Source organism: Prorops nasuta, unplaced genomic scaffold (genome assembly GCF_024137725.1).
Source record: "Prorops nasuta isolate Cenicafe-Biocafe unplaced genomic scaffold, Cenicafe_Pnas_1.2 PNAS00019, whole genome shotgun sequence".
In the NCBI taxonomy this organism is placed as follows: Eukaryota; Metazoa; Arthropoda; class Insecta; order Hymenoptera; family Bethylidae; genus Prorops; species Prorops nasuta.
Window position 1 is genome coordinate 3444856 of NW_027116816.1, and position 17839 is coordinate 3462694.

General features: G+C 33.9%; 2 protein-coding genes across 3 annotated transcripts; both read left to right on the forward strand.

Moving 5' to 3' along the window:
* Positions 1-1118: 1118 nt before the first annotated feature.
* LOC136780472 (receptor-type tyrosine-protein phosphatase F-like) lies at positions 1119-11208 on the forward strand. The gene is made up of 35 exons (XM_066738845.1): positions 1119-1175; positions 1231-1261; positions 1364-1385; positions 1872-2071; positions 2249-2401; positions 2461-2732; positions 3198-3417; positions 3486-3821; positions 3902-4024; positions 4129-4296; positions 4373-4519; positions 4584-4705; positions 4783-4972; positions 5051-5118; positions 5189-5378; positions 5671-5789; positions 5870-6056; positions 6173-6484; positions 6562-6791; positions 6867-6939; positions 7015-7553; positions 7629-7894; positions 8056-8317; positions 8389-8476; positions 8555-8631; positions 8702-8836; positions 8933-9073; positions 9163-9360; positions 9435-9631; positions 9715-9821; positions 9897-10105; positions 10188-10316; positions 10401-10555; positions 10643-10778; positions 10859-11208. Exons 1-35 carry the CDS (start codon positions 1119-1121, stop codon positions 10931-10933), a joined length of 5934 nt encoding a protein of 1977 aa, XP_066594942.1. The 3' UTR covers positions 10934-11208.
* A 243-nt stretch (positions 11209-11451) lies between these two features.
* On the forward strand, positions 11452-17839 carry LOC136780573 (probable inactive tRNA-specific adenosine deaminase-like protein 3). 2 transcript variants are annotated; one of them, XM_066739030.1, is made up of 3 exons: positions 11452-12291; positions 14435-15793; positions 15855-17839. In XM_066739030.1, the coding sequence occupies exon 2, from the start codon at positions 14443-14445 to the stop codon at positions 15763-15765; it is 1323 nt and encodes a 440-aa protein (XP_066595127.1). In that variant the 5' UTR covers positions 11452-12291; positions 14435-14442; the 3' UTR covers positions 15766-15793; positions 15855-17839. The 2 variants fall into 2 exon arrangements, with proteins under 2 accessions (XP_066595127.1, XP_066595126.1); XM_066739029.1 differs by having other exon boundaries at positions 14435-17839.

The window sequence follows — 17839 nt, forward strand, 5'->3', positions numbered from 1 at the left end:
TTACAATTTTGTCAAGATCATGACGACCTAATTTGTAAAATAAAATCGGACCTGGAAAAGAAAGCGAGTAAATTCTTTGAGCTTCGAAATGGAGTGGTATACAGAAAAGATCAAACGAAACGCTTATTATTGTATGTAGCACGGTCTATGGAAAATGATATTATTAAAACTTACCATAACAATTTTGGACACTTAAACACGAAAAAGGTCCTTAATATTATACAAAGGATATACTGGTTTCCAAGAATGAAAGAAAAAGTACAAAACCATATTGCAAACTGTGCAAAGTGCATAAAGAATTCTCTCTTAAGCGGAAAACGTGAGGAATTTTTATATAATCTAGAAAAGGATACAGATCCCTTTTTAACAATTTATATTGATTTCTCGGGCCCTCTTGAGAAAACTGCGGGAAAGGGCTTTAATTATATTTTTTCTATAGTTGATGGCTTTACAAAGTTCATTCGTTTGTATCCTTGTAAGAGTACCACCTCGGAAGAAGCTATTAAGCATTTAAACGACTATTTTAGATCTTATAGTAAATCAAAGCGTATAGTCTCTGACCGTAATGCTTCGTTTACTTCGAATACATTTAAAAACTTTCTCGAAAATAAAAATATATCTCAGGTATTGGTAGACTTAGGCACTCCCCGCAATGGTCAGGTTGAACGGTTGAACCGAGTTATCGTCCCGATGATAGCAAAAATCTGCGACTCTCCGAATGGTTGGGATCGAATTCTCAGTGATATAGAATTTTCTCTTAATAACATAGTTTATAAGTCGATCAGCAATATTCCAAGCAAGTTATTATTTGGCGTCAGACAGTTTGGTGTAATGAACGATATTATTAGGCTCATGCTGGAAACTTGCCACACGAACGACAAAGATCTTGAAAAACATGGAGAAGCAACAAATGAAAGAAATAGTGGCATCCAAGAGGAACACGAACGATATTATAATAACCACCGAAATTACACCACAAAATATAATATAGGTGATTTGAATTTGTTGCAAAATATAGATAGCTCTATGTGGGTTAACAAGAAATATACACCAAAGTTAAAGGGGCCTTATGGGGTAAAAAAAAACTAAAACTTAGATTACTTTCTGTACTTTCTGACATGGATGCATTTCAATCCACTGAAATGCCATATAATGGTATTGTTACATGTGGCCAGGTGAAATAACCTTATAGGTACAATAGCCTCTAATGTAATGTATATTCATTTTTAGCGAAAACTTTTAATGGTCTGTATGATCAGTTGTAAAAGATATATATATATATAATCTTCGCGCCATATAATGTATAAGTTAAGGATCAAGTCACTACTATGTAGAGATAATATGAATGTATCATATATTTAAGCTGTCGGCAAAAGAATGCCCAGGTAGACGTTGTAATAACTATTTCTTAGTCCTGTTTTTATTTATTTGTGACAATTTTTATCCCTGACTAATTCTCCCTGCAGCTCGCCCACCCTGTATAATTTAATTGCACTACATGATTAGGACTGTGATATCTGTTTTATAAAATATAAAAATAAACAAGAAAAAAATATAATGATTCATTTCCTAAAGAGATATAAATATTTTACTTATAATGTTGATAATGTTGAATCTTATCAAGCTCACTGAAAAGGAAATGGTTCTTTGATTAGGGTACATCATAGCCGCTCTTTTCAGATCTGCAGTAGTTTTCTTTTAGTTCGGACGTGTTTTAGAATAATATTCACGTAAATCCTTTGTAATGTATTTTTAAACATTAAGATAATAATTATTGAAATAATGAAACTACATGATAAAACAAGTGATAGTTATCATTTTCTGTGTCTCAATATGCTATTAAATAATATACATACAAAAATGCTTGACAGGATAGTTTGGTATTTAGTTTTATCGTGTTCAATTTTTAGTAATCACTTCTTAGTATCTACATATGACTTTTCTGTGATACAAAGCAGCACTCGAACAAATTCCACATGTGTCTCTCTTGATGACAATAGTGCTCTAATATGGAATTATGAGTTTCATTCTATAAATACTCCAGGGTATTACACTGACCAAAACAGTCGTTGTAAGTAATGTAAAATCATTGACAAATATTTAAATAGCTAAAAAACAAATGAGACTGGATAATTTTTTATAAGCTTTTTAAATATGATTGGTAATCATTTCCATTATGTATGCAAGAAGGACTTGCAAAATAAGATTTGATCTATTATTTATTTTTTCCTTTCTCGTATTCGTGCAGCAAGGATTAAACCATCTGAAACTCAATATGGTGGTTTCAATTGCGACTTTAAGAAAACATCAAGTTGTACAAAGTTATGGGGAACCGAAGATTGGACTTTCACGAATTCGTTAGATTCGCCTGCGGGACCAGTTTTTGACAAGCGGTGGGAAAGTAGGAAAAATAGGTTTCCTATAAATAAACATGAATTCTACTGTAATTTTTGTTTTTAGCCTTTAAGGAATATGAGTTTGTCGATATTTTTGAGTATCAGAATGTCCAGGAAGTGCCAAAAAACGGCTTCCTTCCCGTTTCTGTGCGAGCATCGACTGATGCACATTTTCTTCTTTGCGAAGACTATGATTATCTCAACAACCTTTGCTTTTGGATCATTATTGGTGGTTGGTTGAACACCAAATCAATAATTCGCATATGTAGCGAAGGAGTCCCTTCGCCCGGACATTATCCTGAAGGAAACTGTAGTACAGCACAATCCTCTTATGAGGTAAGAATTATTGATTTATTGTTTATAAGTATAAAATATTTTCTACTAACTCAAGAAAGACAAATTTTAATCATCCCTTCCCTAATCTGTTTTATTCTTTAAAATAATTAGAGAAAAAAAAATAGTTTCTCTTAAATATAAATACATTGCTAATTTTTTTGGTGCGCCTGCACATTATATAAAAATTGCATGCATCAGGAAGGACCTGATCTTTCTCAGCTCTAAATTATATTTATCAATAAACATGTAAGGCATACCGCAGACAATGACTAGTTTTTATTATGTAATATGTTAACTATATTTGATGATATTACTAAAGTCAGCTTTCAGTAAAAAAGAAATAAGTATCTGACAGAAATCAGAAGTAACCTTAAAATAATTTGAGGAAGAAGCCGTAGATTTTTTATAATAATATACCGTAAAATTTGAAATTAATGAACAACAAAAAACATTATTCATAATTAGCACAGTGAAAATCCACTGATACCAGGAGAATGGAAAACATTTATGTTGGAATGGAATATTACAGCTGACAAGATAGATCTAGCTGTTTATGACGAGAAAGATCATAAAGAATTTTTAAAAATAAGCAACAATACGTTTAGAAACGCCAGTAACATATCAAGTTCTTATTACCACTTGTTTGTCAGAAGCAATATGCCAAGTTTATTCCGGTTTCATATATGTAAGCTGTAAACTGTTGCTATTATATTTAAAAACAATCTTATTGATCAACTAATTTGGTAATTTTAGACGATTATCTACATTCTAAAAATAAAAATACTGCATTGACAAGTCCTACCATCAATGTGAATAATCCCAACTTCTGCGCTGAAGTTTTAATGGGCTTACAAAGTCAATCTCGCTTAAAAGTTATAGTGATATTTTTAAATAAGAGTCATATTTCATATGATTTCGATGATTGGTATTGGAACATTGATCACTCCCAGCTACCGGCATGGAAAATTCTGAGAATTAATTTGCCAAAAGTTAAAGGTCCCGTACAATTGAAGTTTTTAATTGATATGCCTTACTCGGACAAATTTAAAGCTATTGCAGTTGCCGAAATTCGGGAATGTCCTCCTAATGGTATATTTTATAAAAGACCATACTTTATTTAGAATGTTTGTATACATTAAAATTTTTAATTATTTATATTAATTTATTAGGTACTGTCCGATACCTTCAAATAGGCGAAAGAATTATATCTTCTGCAATTAATTGCCAGAAATTATTTTATGGCAGAGTAGCAGAAATGACCAAGATTATACCAGTACAATTTGATTACCAAGGTAAACATAAGTTAATTTTTCATACAGTAAATATATGTATATATTATAAACAAACAGAGTGTACTTAAATATTATATATATATATATTATTATTGTTTGTGTAGAACCAATTTTTAGACCAGAAGTATCATGTCCATTGGGAAAGATCGGTCCTGAATGCACGATGGATTGTTATAATGAATTAGGAAGTTATTTATGCAATGGACTTATAATTTGCACGAAAGACTTTTGTAGTTGTCCGGGCTATAAGGAAGGGTGCAGTACACTTAGCCGTAATTAAAGATTGTGTACCTAAAAATGTATCAAGATATAAAATCATTTAAAACATGTTTAATATTTTTGGTACAGACTGCGAGTCCCCTTATTATGGAATTTATTGCTCTGAGCAAATAGGATATTGTGCTACTCCCTCTTATAATTCTATCACAGGGTCTTGTGACTCTGGATGCCTGCAATCACCAGAAGTTTATTTCGTTCCGCCTTTCTGCAAATCAGGTAAACGGCCATTTATATATATTTTCAAAGTTAATTATAATTAAATATATCGCACTATATATAGAGATAAAGAGTCCTTCTACACCCGTAATCGAATTTTTAAATGAAACATATGTGCGTGTAACCTTGGATGCAAAGCCAGAATACATTGAGGATAACACACCTTATTTCTTCAACATTTGTAAAGTAAGTTTAGAAATTAGAATTTATATACTTGCCTCATATTTATTATTTTAATACAATAAATATGAAAATTTACATAGACAGAAGATAGTACCAGTTGCTTTAAGTTTTCAAAGTATAATAAAGTTTCCAAAAATACTGCTAAGCTGCAAGGTGAATTTAATAATTTGGAGCCAGGTGTAATTTATTGGATCTATTGCACTTTATTTGTAGGAAAAAACGTTATACCAATGCGTGGAGGTTCAACAAAAATTGTAACACCATGTAAACGTAAGTTTCTAACAGGGTTTAAGATTTATTTAAATATCTAATAACGTACAAACATTTTTCTTAAATTCATATATACAGATAGTGCTGGTTTTGAAGTTGATGTAGGAGATTATCATTTATTCATTAGCCAAAAACATAAAGAAACTGCAAGTATTTCCAGATTTTTATATTTTATAAACTTTAAAGATTTAATATTTATTATTACTGTGTATATAGAACAATCCTTGTCCAGCTAACTGGTATAAGTATCATATTAAGCGAATAAATTCATCCTATACCATCTCAGGATCCGCGGATAATTTTCCATTTTATTTCAAAGTTTCTCCTTATACATCATATAGTATCGAAATTAAAGGAGCAAATGAAAAAAGCTTATTTTCAACAACAATTCGTACGAAAGAAGGACGTTAGTAATGTATATATATATTCTATTTTTAATTAAATTCCTTTAATTAAGACATAGCATAAATTTGCAATAATATTATAATTTCCGATTAATAGTCATTTTTCTATTCTTTCCTAACTGCGATATAGAATATTTTAACATTTACTCTTCGAAATAATGTGTTTAACATAGATTAATAAATCACATCCTAGATATATTTGCTCACTTTTTCAGCTTAATCATAACGTTGCGATGATATAAAAAATGGATGAAGTATATAAACTGGTATGTTTAAATTAACTTGTATTTGCAGCCCCATCCAAAGTATACACTCTTTCCAAGGCAGAGCTTACTGAAAGTGAATTAATGTTGAAGTGGCGTGAACCATTGGAACCTAATGGAATTATAGTAAGATACGAAATTAGTCTCAAGGTAAAAATTAAAATACATTTTTAGCATAGCTTACTTTCTCTTCACAAAATTTTAATTTTACTTTTGTTTGTATTCTACAGTTAACCAACCATATAGGATGCAAAAGTCAACTACCAATAGAAGAATTTTCTACAATGAATTATACTACCAACTCTACCTTTATTAAGCTGAATGTATACCCTTATAAAAAATATAACGTAAGCGTTATGGCCTGTACAGTGAAATGTGGATTGGCAGATACCTTGCAACTTGAGACTCTTGAAAAACGTACGGATAAAAATTGCATTCATCAAAAATTAACATACACCTGCACACCTTTATGCATTTATAATCAATCACTTGTCTCCTTAACAATAGCTCTACAGTGTTATATTTTCCAACAGCTATTCCTACTTCCAAATTCAGCAATTTTACGTTTAATGACAATATTCTATCATGGGATTTACCAAAGAATTGTCAAACTGTGACTGGCAAAATATTAGCAGCAAAAATTATTATTAAAGGCGTTAGTGAAAATGTGAAAGATTACGAAGAAATACATCAGGAAACTGAAAATTACACACTCGAGCTTGGAACAAATCCAAGAATTTACGGTGCTGAAACGTATAAAGCTAGATTATACAGTTTGCGAAATTTTAACGGAGAATACAATCAAACAGCATTCGAAGAAATTTCTTTCAAAACCAATGCAAAACGTAAATATTAAAGCTGTGAATAAGTAATATATTTAATATTTTTAATACATATTAAATAATTCTGAATCATTTTAAAGCTCCACCAGCTGTAAGATTATTAGAGGTAGTGGAGTTTGACATTACGACGGAAATGGTAACTTTGAGATGGCAAGAGCCTAAGAAACCAACAAACGGAGAAATAGAATATTACTTAATTTCAAAAAAAAAATCAGAAAATAAAATTTACTCCAATGAAACTTGCAAGCTTTGGAAAACTCGTTACTGTGCTACAATGAAAAGACAAAAAAATAGGTTTTCTAAGTTTTCTGTAAGATAGTAATTACGACTATTATAATCTCTTATTGGAATAATTTAGTTAAAACATAATTTATTTTCATTTTAGGTTCAAGTATTTAATAAAGGAGTAGTTCAGCCTGGAGCAGCAAGAAATATTTCTATAGATAATGTTGAAATTTGTAAATTCAAGTTTACATCGGATCAAAAGGGAATCTACAGTAAAAGAAATTAATTATACATCTCTTTTATTACAGTTCCATCAGCCCCAGAAAATTTAAGTGGAAAGCCACTCGAAGCAGGACTTTTGAATGTTACTTGGACACATCCTTGGATAAGTGGTGGACGAATTCAAGAATTTACGATAATCGTTAATTTGCTCAATTCGGATTTATTAAACACTACTGAATTTCCAAAACGTATTATTTCAAGACATAACGTCGGTGAATATCAAACTCAGTACTATCACCAAGTTCATTTGATGCCATCCTCCGGATACGATATCAGTGTTCACGCAGTAACTGTTGGAAATCAAATAGGAAGCAGCAAGACAATTGGCGTTCAAACGCCAGTATCCTTTGCTTTTGAGAAACCATTGAAGGCAGAAGTTTCTTCGTCAGAATCAATAATACATCTCTACATACCACGTATATTAAACAATACGAAACACAGTATTATGAATATTGTAGTAAAAGGTGGTCCCCCATGCAATCAGCATAAAAATTTAAATGCTCAATTGTTGAAAGAAGCAAATGTAGAATCTCATGAATTTGCTTGGATCGCTGCTACTGGTTACGTAAGCAAATATTATTGTAAATATTATTATTACAAACGTGCAATGTATAACATTGACTTTACACCATGTTTTCAGAGTTATAATTTTACTGACAAAGTATTCATTGTTGGGGATAATCATACTTACAATAATGCAATAAATTGTCCATTGCAAGCTCACAATGCATACACTTTAATTGTTGTGGTGGACAGCCAAGTGGGATCCAGTAACAATCGAATTATAATCGCCAATACAACAATGATTGCCATCGTTGAAATACGAAACCTAAGCATTACGGCTTGGCTTATTCCTCTTTTGCTACTCGTCATTATAACTGGCATTTCAATCTACGCTTATCGAAAGTAAGCAAGACTTTGGTACAACATTTTTTCAATCTTCAAGTTTACTTTTTGTAGTTTCTTTGTGATACCTTTAGTGCACCTGTCATGAAGTGATTTAGAAATCCAAGTTACATGGTGATAGTTTCATTCGAAGAAAGTAATCATTGATTTATTCTTCGTAGGAAATTTGTGAAAATTGCTGATCGTATACCAATGCAAGACAAAACTACCGTTTCGAATAATATTATAAATGACTATTTAGAGAGTGGTAATGCAACTGTTGTAAATACCGAGTATGAAACAGATGGTGGAGCAAATAAGGAAGATCTACCAGCAACGACGAAAAGTGATCCTGTGGAACGATCATCTTTTGTTAAAATAAAGGATTTTGAAGACTACGTAAAAAATTCTATAGAGAATGGGTTACTCGATAAACAATATGAGGTGTGTTTAAATATCAAATAGTCCCTATATTCTGTTATATCATTTTTATTTAATTATACCTTTTCCAACAGACCTTTATTAGAGGACAAACCAAGCCATGGGATTATGGCAAATTACCTGAAAATACAAAAAAGAATCGCTATGCAAACCTAATAGCGTGTAAATTGAAACAAAATAATATATAATTATATATATATCATTTTTAAAGACATTTTACTAAATGTAGATTTTTTGCAGATGACGAAACTCGTGTGATATTAGAAAAACTACCCAACGATCCTTATTCTGATTATATAAATGCTAATTACATTAAGGTAAGAAATATTACCATTCACATAATGCAATAATCGACTAATATGATAAAATTTAATTATTATAAAAAAGGGCTACAAGAAAGAGAAGGCCTACATAGCCACTCAGGGACCAAAACCGAACACCGTCATTGATTTTTGGCGGATGGTTTGGCAAGAAGAAGTCCGAATCATTTGTATGTTGGCGAATCTTATAGAAAATGGAAAGGTTAGTATAACTATCATCATCATATCTCTGGTATTTTTGACGAAAAATATTAATAATAATATAAACTGTATAAATATAATATTTTAAACTTTTTAGGTTAAATGTGAGCAGTATTGGCCCGATATAGGTAAAAAGAAAAAATATGGAAATATTTTAGTATTTAATTCGAAGCATCGAGTATTCGCCGACTATACATTTAGAACTTTCGTGGTCACCTGTGACGAAGATAGTAGAACAGTAAGAAATTGTTAAATTTATAAGTAATTAAAATGAAATCAAAAGTAAATACATTTTTATTGTTTTTTAATTATTATTATTATGAACAGATCGAACATCTGCATTACACAGCTTGGCCAGACCATGGCACACCAATATATACTCACTCAGTAGTTACATACATGAAGAAGCTTTTAGCTTTACCAATTGGAATCGGACCAATAGTGGTCCATTGTAGTGCTGGTGTAGGCAGAACAGGAACGATCATTTTATGCGATATATGTCTTCGCCGTGCAGCTGCTGAAGAGGTACTAGCTCTTAAAAATGATTCCTTTTTCTCACTTATATCTCTTTCACACTCAACATTATTAATTATGATTAGGTAATTAATGTTTTTGATGAAACTGACGCCATTCGAAAACAGAGACCCAATATGGTAGATAACAATCAACAATTTCTATTCGCACATTTAGCCCTTGTAGAAATTTTACTTTCCTTGTCCACCGAATTGGCTTGCGATGAATACTTACCAGAAAAGATCAAGAAACTTAAGAGGAGCCTGAACATTCAACTTCAAAGGTCTCACGTGCATTCTAAATCTTCCTTTTAATTTTTAATTTACGCTACTAATTTTCCAACGATTTAACGCTGAATTATTCTAGACTACAAAGCACTCTTTGGCAAGACGAAGCCCTGAGACCTCCTGTTATGCAAGTTTCATTATCACAACGTAATCTCGACAAAAACAGATTCCCAGAACTTGTAACTGGTACGAGTACTAAAAGCTTTAATTTAATCTCGTATTTAAGATAATTTTAACGAGAATTGGGTATTGTAGAAAAAGTTGGTAGAGTCTACTTGAAAAGATATCCGGTCACAGATGAAGACAGCGACTATATTTCCGGAGTGAGAGTCGACGGCGTGAAATTGCAATATCAATACTTTGCCTCGCAGTTACCGATGCCTTCCACCCTCAATGACTTTTGGAGAATGGTAGCCGAATTTAAGATCGAGCTTATCATCATGTTACAATATCCGAATAAGAAAGACAATGTAAATATTTGTCCCATCTTTAATTCTTTCGTAAAAATCAAACGTGTACAATTTTTAACCACTGTAAGAACTTTATTTCCAGACTTGTTGTGAAATAGCACCGCAAAGCGGAGAGTTTCAACCGATTCCATATATAACTATTACACCGGAAGAATTTATAGACCTGCAGCATTATACGTGCCAAAAATTTACGCTGATTGATCATTCCGAGGTGCATTTTTTACGTAGCGTTTGTAATAATTGAAATATGCGACAAAATTGAGTCTTGTTACAATTATTTTTTTTGGTTTCGTAGAAACCTTTTAAAAGCCAATCCGTGACTATACTTTGCTCCACTGAATGGAAAGGAAGTCGAGAAGAAAAGTTACCATCGGTATTAAGTATCGTCACTCTTTGGCAAGCCGCCGAGAGAATTCCTAGAGGAGAAGGACCAGTAGTCACGCTTTGCTAGTAAAATTTTTTATTACAATTATTACAATATTAATTTTACAATTGGCTCTTATTGCTAAATTAAGTCTAATGAAAATCCACTTGCAGCGATGGAGTTACCGGCTGTGGTGTCTATTTGGCTTTGAGCTTTCTTCTGGAAAGAATGTCTGTGGAAAGAATTTGTGATGTTATCCTAGCGGCCCGTGCAGTCAGAAGGTCTAGATCTGATTTTGTCAATTCGCTCGTAAGCTCTTTCTATTTTAATATAACTTACCTTTGAGACGAAAATATGTTATATTATTAAACAGCACCTTAACGTTTCAGGAACAGCTGGAATTTTTGTATGATGCTGCAGTTGCTTATTTAGAGTATTTCGAAACATATGCTAATTTTTCATAAAAGTTTAATCATTATATATTTTGACTACTTACCTTGTGCGTATTTTATAATAACACGTACAGTATATTAAGTATAAGCACACGTAAAAATCATGATCATCGATTGGGTTGTAATTATATACAAAGGTCACTTTCATTTCCATATATATGTGCTTCTGTATATCGATATTCGTATATCTGTGTGATCCTACAATAATTTATTCGTATAGCCATTCGAGATTCGCTTTCATAATTTTCCAAGTATTGGTGCGAATAAAATCCTGTTTTTACAAGTTTTCCGCATTTCATTTCAAAAGAATTAAGTAACAGTATAATTATATATTATTCTCCTTGTCGATTGAATCGTTCGAGCTCCTAAAAATTATTAATATATTCAATGGAATAATACTCAGACTATTTACAATTTAAGCTATGAACATATTTGCTGAATTCCTAAACAAACACAACAAACAGTCATTTGCTGTTACATAAAAATATTAAAAAAATTGTAAGTTAGTAAGGTTTTTTGACTTACTGTAAAATTTGGAGTTTGTGTGACTCGCATTGTTTTTATAATTATCGATTCAATTATGAAGTAAACCTTGTAGAAATAGGAGTACGTGATGTATAGTACTTAAAAAGTATTCACAAGATAACAGAATAACAGCATATTTTGTGGTATATGGATGACGAGAGTTAAAATGATGAACGGTTGACACATATTTCTGTCAATTAGAACTATATGCTCGTATATATCCGGTATACATGTATATAAGGTACGAAGAAGAAAGAGGGAGATCAGAGATAGTGAAAGAAGGAACATGGTTCGTGTAACTCCTTATTATTAGTGGTACAGTGTAGTCGTCGCATACTCTCATGCATGCCTCTCATGCCAGTCTCGTGGTAGCAATTGTGTGAAGTCTTCTGCTAGTCCTAGCCTAGGTATCCACAGTCCAGCCAGAAATCAGAGTCGGTCAAAAAGTTGCAGTCATGGCTAAAACTTAATATTAGTGGCGTGATCAAAGGCAGGAAAGCAGAAAGATAAAGATAGGGATAGAAAAAGATAGAGATAGAGTGAGGAAAGTGGAGAGAGAGAAGCAAATAACTCAAGAAGCAACAGGAGTGAACTGTCAAGTTCTCGAATAAACCGACAGAGCGCGCACTGTCAGTCAGACTCGATAGCATATCGCAAAAGGCACAAGTCGACGATCCATAAACGATAAACCAACTCTCGCGCCTCTTCAGGTGTGTTATTCTCTAGTAAATTGTGCGTTGACTCCAGTTTCCATTCGTGTCGTACTTCCAACGTTTAAGAAGTACAAGTGACGTGTCAGCAATTACAAATTTTACGAGGAGGCCAAATTTTTGTGCTAGCAGCAGGTAAGATCAATGTTTTCTAGCAAGTGTAACGTGGTCGCAAGTGAGAACCGTGCATAACCTGTGAGCTCTTCCCTTTTATTCGCTTTCCTCGACTACATCTCTATTAATCATTCACGCATCACACTCTGAACTTTGACGCTCAACAAAGATGCAGAACAGAAATGTCACAAGTCTCGTTTCAAGGCCAGGGAAGACATATTTGCCGCGTGAACTCAATCACTTACCGAGGAAATGTCGTAAAAGGGTTGGCAAATTGTATGGATAAAAGTGAATTTTAAATCAGATTGCGCAGCTTGAACAGATGGAAAATGTGTAAAAGCTCGTATAGGACTCTTCCGTTTACGCAAGTGACGTCAAGGTGGTCCCGCTTGTTGTTCATTTTCTGTTATATAAGGAGCACGCTTTACGAATGTGCCACTGGCAGCCATCTTGATTGACGTAACGAAGCGCGCATTTTGACTATTCCAGTCCAGACGCAACACGTGGAAAATTAATTCTCTCCTTTCAGATCAGTATAGTTACATTTCTTCTTCCTTCTTCCATTCCTTTTTCATCTAAATCATGTTTCGCACTTATCATAAAGCTATTTTCCTAATTTTCCAAGTAAATAAAATGAGAAAAGATAGTGGATGCTGTACAATAAGTTAACTGAAGAAAAGAGTCGTGTAATCAGGAAATTTGTGCATTTAATGGCTACATCTGAACAACTTCTAATGATTCTTCATATTGCAATAGTCTAATGACTGTCTTTAATGACAGTTCTAGTATCGTCGCAATTCAATACCCTGTAGACACATCAAGCATCAATGTAATCTAATCTATAGCGTCTACGGGTATTATCCATTCACAGATCGTTTGGCCATGGCATATTTTTCTGCCGTTCAATATTAGCGTAACTTGTTAGTCTTTTTTTTCTTCTTTGATTAAATATGCTTAATCATCCATTCTCAAAACATACACTTGCTTTGAAATCAGGTTTTTACCTTTGCACTCGGTTACAGAAATTATCTATGATACTAATGAGCATATCACTTGTAGATGATGTATTTATATTTTTGTTCGTTAATTAATTAAAACGAAGATAGTTTTATAATAATCTTTATACATAGGTAATTTTTAATAGTAATTATCATAATTTTGTATGTAGTTTAGGCTAATGCAGGTGTAGAATTTTTAGTGCGTATCTTCTGGATTTCAAAGACCTACTTTACTGATTGCCTGATAATAGATATCATATGGCAGCTGTAGTAAACATATCCCATTCCTCCGTTTGTCCCACGACAGTAGCTTATAATTTTTTTTCAACGTGGAAACACACATTCAATCTTTTCAATTCATATGAAATTAATTATTACTGCAGCGGATCCCATACTTAATTATAACAAATTAAAAAAATATTTTGTTTGCAAACAATTTTTCTTTTTCTAAGCATCAAAATTAAAATCCCATACCAAATACTCACCGGTACTTCTTAAGGAAGGAAGCGTCTTTGAATAGAAATAAAAAAAATAGACGAGGGATTAAGAGAGCTAGTTCGTAAACTAAAGTCGAACTAATTCAATCACTTCCGAAATGAAATATTGATGTTTTTGTATCGTGACAATTTGTTTCAATTAACACGTGACTTTTTGCCAGTGCGATACTATAATGTCTCCAATTCTGATATCATTGAAATTGACAGAGTTTTTGTTCGAAACACAGAACATTTATACTATTGCCATTTGAAGATGGAAACGAAGCAATGTCGCTAAGGCGTTATTTCTTTACTGAACGAGAAGCAGCGTGTACAATTGCGACTAACTCCGACAATCGATCCGACCATGGCCCAACTTGACAGCAATTTAAAATCGCTAGTCCTATCGTGAAACGCGCCAAGAGCAGCGAAGACAAATATCCAAATACGAAGATCATCCAACTCGAAATCCCAGATCGATCTTGAGAATCAGACCCACGATTTTTGTAATCCCAAAAGCCAGCCTAAAATTTCTTCCCTCCTCGAGCAAATCAACTGTACGACGTAAGACACAAGGTTCATACTACTGGTATTCGATAATAACGATAAATAAAAGTACACCAGGAAGACGTAGATTTTTAAGGCAACAACAAATCCATCTGACGAAAAATGCAGAAGACCTGTTTTCAGATTAAATAATGGCCATTCCGTCGCGGAAGAACGCAAAGGAGAGGAGACTGCAGAACACGGAGAAATCCTGGATCGCTAAACCGATTTTGGGACCGGAATACACCGAAGATGCTCCCCTGCAGGAGGTTTACGCAGGGGTTATAAAGGACAGGAAGCAAATATCAAAAGCGATCCGAAGCATTACCGAAGGCCTGCCGTGTTTCAGTCACTTGAAAAGATGCTCCGGTGATAGATTACTGCTGGTACCGCTCAGGTCACCTGCGTCCGCGCAGCCAGAACGGGAAATGAGCGAGGAAGAGGCGAAGGGGTTATTGACCTCGAAGAATTTCGACCTCTCCTTGCTGAAGGACGATTTGCTGGTGCTGAAGGTTCCTAGCAGAGCACCGAGGACCAAGGCTCAAGCTAGTCGAGCTTCAAAGATTTGGCCGGTAAACTTCCATCCGGATCCCAATGTTGAGACCATCATCGATGGCTCCATTTTCACGGATGTTCAGTTAAACACAATGGAGAACTATATGTCGGTTGCCATCGAAGCTGCCACTTTGGAATCCGATGGATATCGAGATTGCAATGGCAGCGCCGTGATTGTCGACCCTGAAGATGGAAGAATCCTGGCTATTGCTGCTTCTCAAATTAATCAGCATCCCATGTGGCACGCTTCCATGTTGGCCATAGACCTTGTAGCGAAGCTGCATGGCGGTGGAGCTTGGAAATTGAGCGAGCGCCTGGCAGATGATACGAAAATAATCGAGCATTCTAAACCCAATCAAGATAAGGCCTCGTCATTGTACGTTTTTAATCCAAACATAGATAATGATACAGAGCTAGATAAGGAGACACAAACAGTTTCCTGTCTCGCAACATCGGATGAAAATTTACAATTAAGAGCAAAGAGCATCAAGCGAAAGTACCAAGAAGAAGCACCCCTCTGCTTTCCTTCTTCTCTGTCGAGAATTCGAGTGCCTGAATTTGAGAGTTTACTTGAAAATTCAAGACAGAAGGGTAGAAGCAAAAGTTCTACCAAGAAAGAAAGCAGCTTGGTTGTCGATGAGGCAATTGATTCCACCAAAAAGTGTGGTCCTTATTTGTGCACTGGATATTGGGTATTTTTGTTGAGAGAACCCTGTCCATTGTGCGCAATGGCCCTTCTGCACTCCAGGGTGGGCCGAATATTTTATGGCACGAGCAACGAGCAGACTGGCATTTTGGGCACCAAAGCCATGCTTCACACTGTACCTGGACTGAATCATCGTTATGGCGTTTGGAGTGGTATTCTCGAGCAAGAGGCCAAGGCAGCCTACGAAAATATTCGACTGAAACACAACAGTTAGCTAAAAATATTTCATCATTTGTATATCAGTAAGGTATACACTTGAGCTTCGCTTCAAACGACTCTCTGACTGTATTTATTTTTATACAGAATATTGTCGAGCATTTAATAAGAAGTCTGACACATTTTAAGCCGAAGAATCGTATGTTTGCCAAAATGAGTAATGAAAAATTGGATGTAGCTATACAATGTTGCTGTATACCCTAAGTAAGCGGATTAAGTCAATGCTGTCTGCAGTGAAGATCAAGTGTAGGATTTACCACAATGCGTTCGTAGACGCTACACCTCAATTCGTAATAACGCCAGCTGAGTCACAAAACTTAATGTTCTATTACGGATAGCGGTTATCTGCTAAATGACTACTTCAGGAATCTGCGGAAGTCAATCCTACGTACGTTATGAGTCGGAAAAATTGCAGATTAAGCATGAATGCTGGCACTGGAAGGTTTTCAGCTATAAAACACGTTTGTAAGACAGTCGAGTTTTTAACTGAAACTTTCATAAACTCGATCGTTCTTGTATAATGCGCTATATGTAAGTAGCGTTTGTTAATGAATAATTATATTGTCCAAACTCTGCGAAATGATTATATATGAGCGTTTATATATTATTAAGTTAGATTGTTGCCATATGGTCAATTCTCTGTTATTTAATCTTGTATTATATTGATGAAATATGAAATACTAATACCGATAGTCAAGTATCCTCATTACAACCGGTTTTAAAGCGAAATAAAAAAGAGACGGCGCAAATGTCTTCTTACACGTGGTTCGACCGTGCGCTCAAGCAAAACGACGATGCTTTTGTATGTGTGTAAGTGTAAATGTAGATCTCTGTAGGACTCTGGTGCTTTAGTCTAATTAACATCCGCGTGAAGCGTCTGTTGTGTAGATTTGTCTCTGTGTTTGCGCGTATCGATAGTTTTATTGGGACTACAAAATTCAATACGATTATACGCTTAACAGGAAGGAATACTTTATATTGTAAATACCACAAATACTTGCAACAATAACTAAAATTATTTCTAAGAAGTAGCTCGTTCAAGATCTCTGTATCATTTTTAATCATTACTTCACCTTAGAATCTTAATTATTACAATTCTTTCTTCTATTAAATTAATCTTCAAAAGTCTGTATATTATTTTTTTTATTTTACGAAAATAAAGAAAAATTGAAGACTATTTCTATTATTCTTAATGTTTCATTTTACAAGCTGTCGTTTTTAACGCAAATTCGCACAAAAGACTCGAGACTATTTATATAATGAACGCAAAAATTGTAGTCTTTGTCTGCGTTAAGTTTTCCAGATAAGTGTTAACTAGCCATCTCGATGAATTATGTATTTATAATAGATTTGTTTCGAAACGTCATTTATGGTTTACAGAAGTGCATAGAGCAAAACTCTGAATGACAAATGCATCAATTGTGCATCAGGAATCCAAGCAGCTTGAAAACCGCGCGTGGTTTCATTCTCTTCCACAAGCTCAGTTTAGTCTGTCGCACCTGTGAACGTTGAGAAGTCGTGTATGGCCGTGATAATAATTAATTAAGTGGAAGACAGCTCGATGACGTTATTCACCAAAGTCAGACGATACTACAGCTGCCAAAAGAATAAGGACAAACACTTCTAATCAATTTAACAAAAAAAACTCTAGTCTGATCTGAAATAGAGTGATGTCACACAGCAGTTTTTTTTTCAACCGAGTTAGTGCCGCTTAACAAACGCACAAAACGATTTTTGTCGACGGTTCGTGTGTGCTTTTGTATGTGTGGTAGTCAATTTGGCAGAAAACAGCTGTGTGTAGAGTCACTCGTATAAATTTTCTCCCCAACTCTTTCTTCTTCTTAACGATTCTCTAATCAAAATTTGTCTCGGCTTTATTATTTAACTGCTTTCTACTATTAGAAGTTCTTGCTGATGCATAAAAGAATAATTGTGTTGTATTTTGGTCGAGTTAATAAATTTGTTGCAGAAATTTTTGCTGAGTGCTTGATTTGAAGTTTGCAACTTTTTTTAGGTTTTATATTTTTAATCTTTTTAACGTATTTATTGATATATTTTTCGACAAGATTCTC

Excerpts from the sequence above, each read along its gene's own strand:
- LOC136780472 (XM_066738845.1), top strand. The coding sequence starts at position 1,119 with ATGGATGCATTTCAATCCACTGAAATGCCATATAATGGTATTGTTACA. Across the intron at positions 4,973-5,050 it reads AATTGTAACACCATGTAAAC|ATAGTGCTGGTTTTGAAGTT; the intron begins GTAAGTTTCTAA and ends TCATATATACAG. Across the intron at positions 9,074-9,162 it reads GTGACGAAGATAGTAGAACA|ATCGAACATCTGCATTACAC; the intron begins GTAAGAAATTGT and ends TATTATGAACAG.
- LOC136780573 (XM_066739029.1), top strand. The coding sequence starts at position 14,443 with ATGGCCATTCCGTCGCGGAAGAACGCAAAGGAGAGGAGACTGCAGAAC.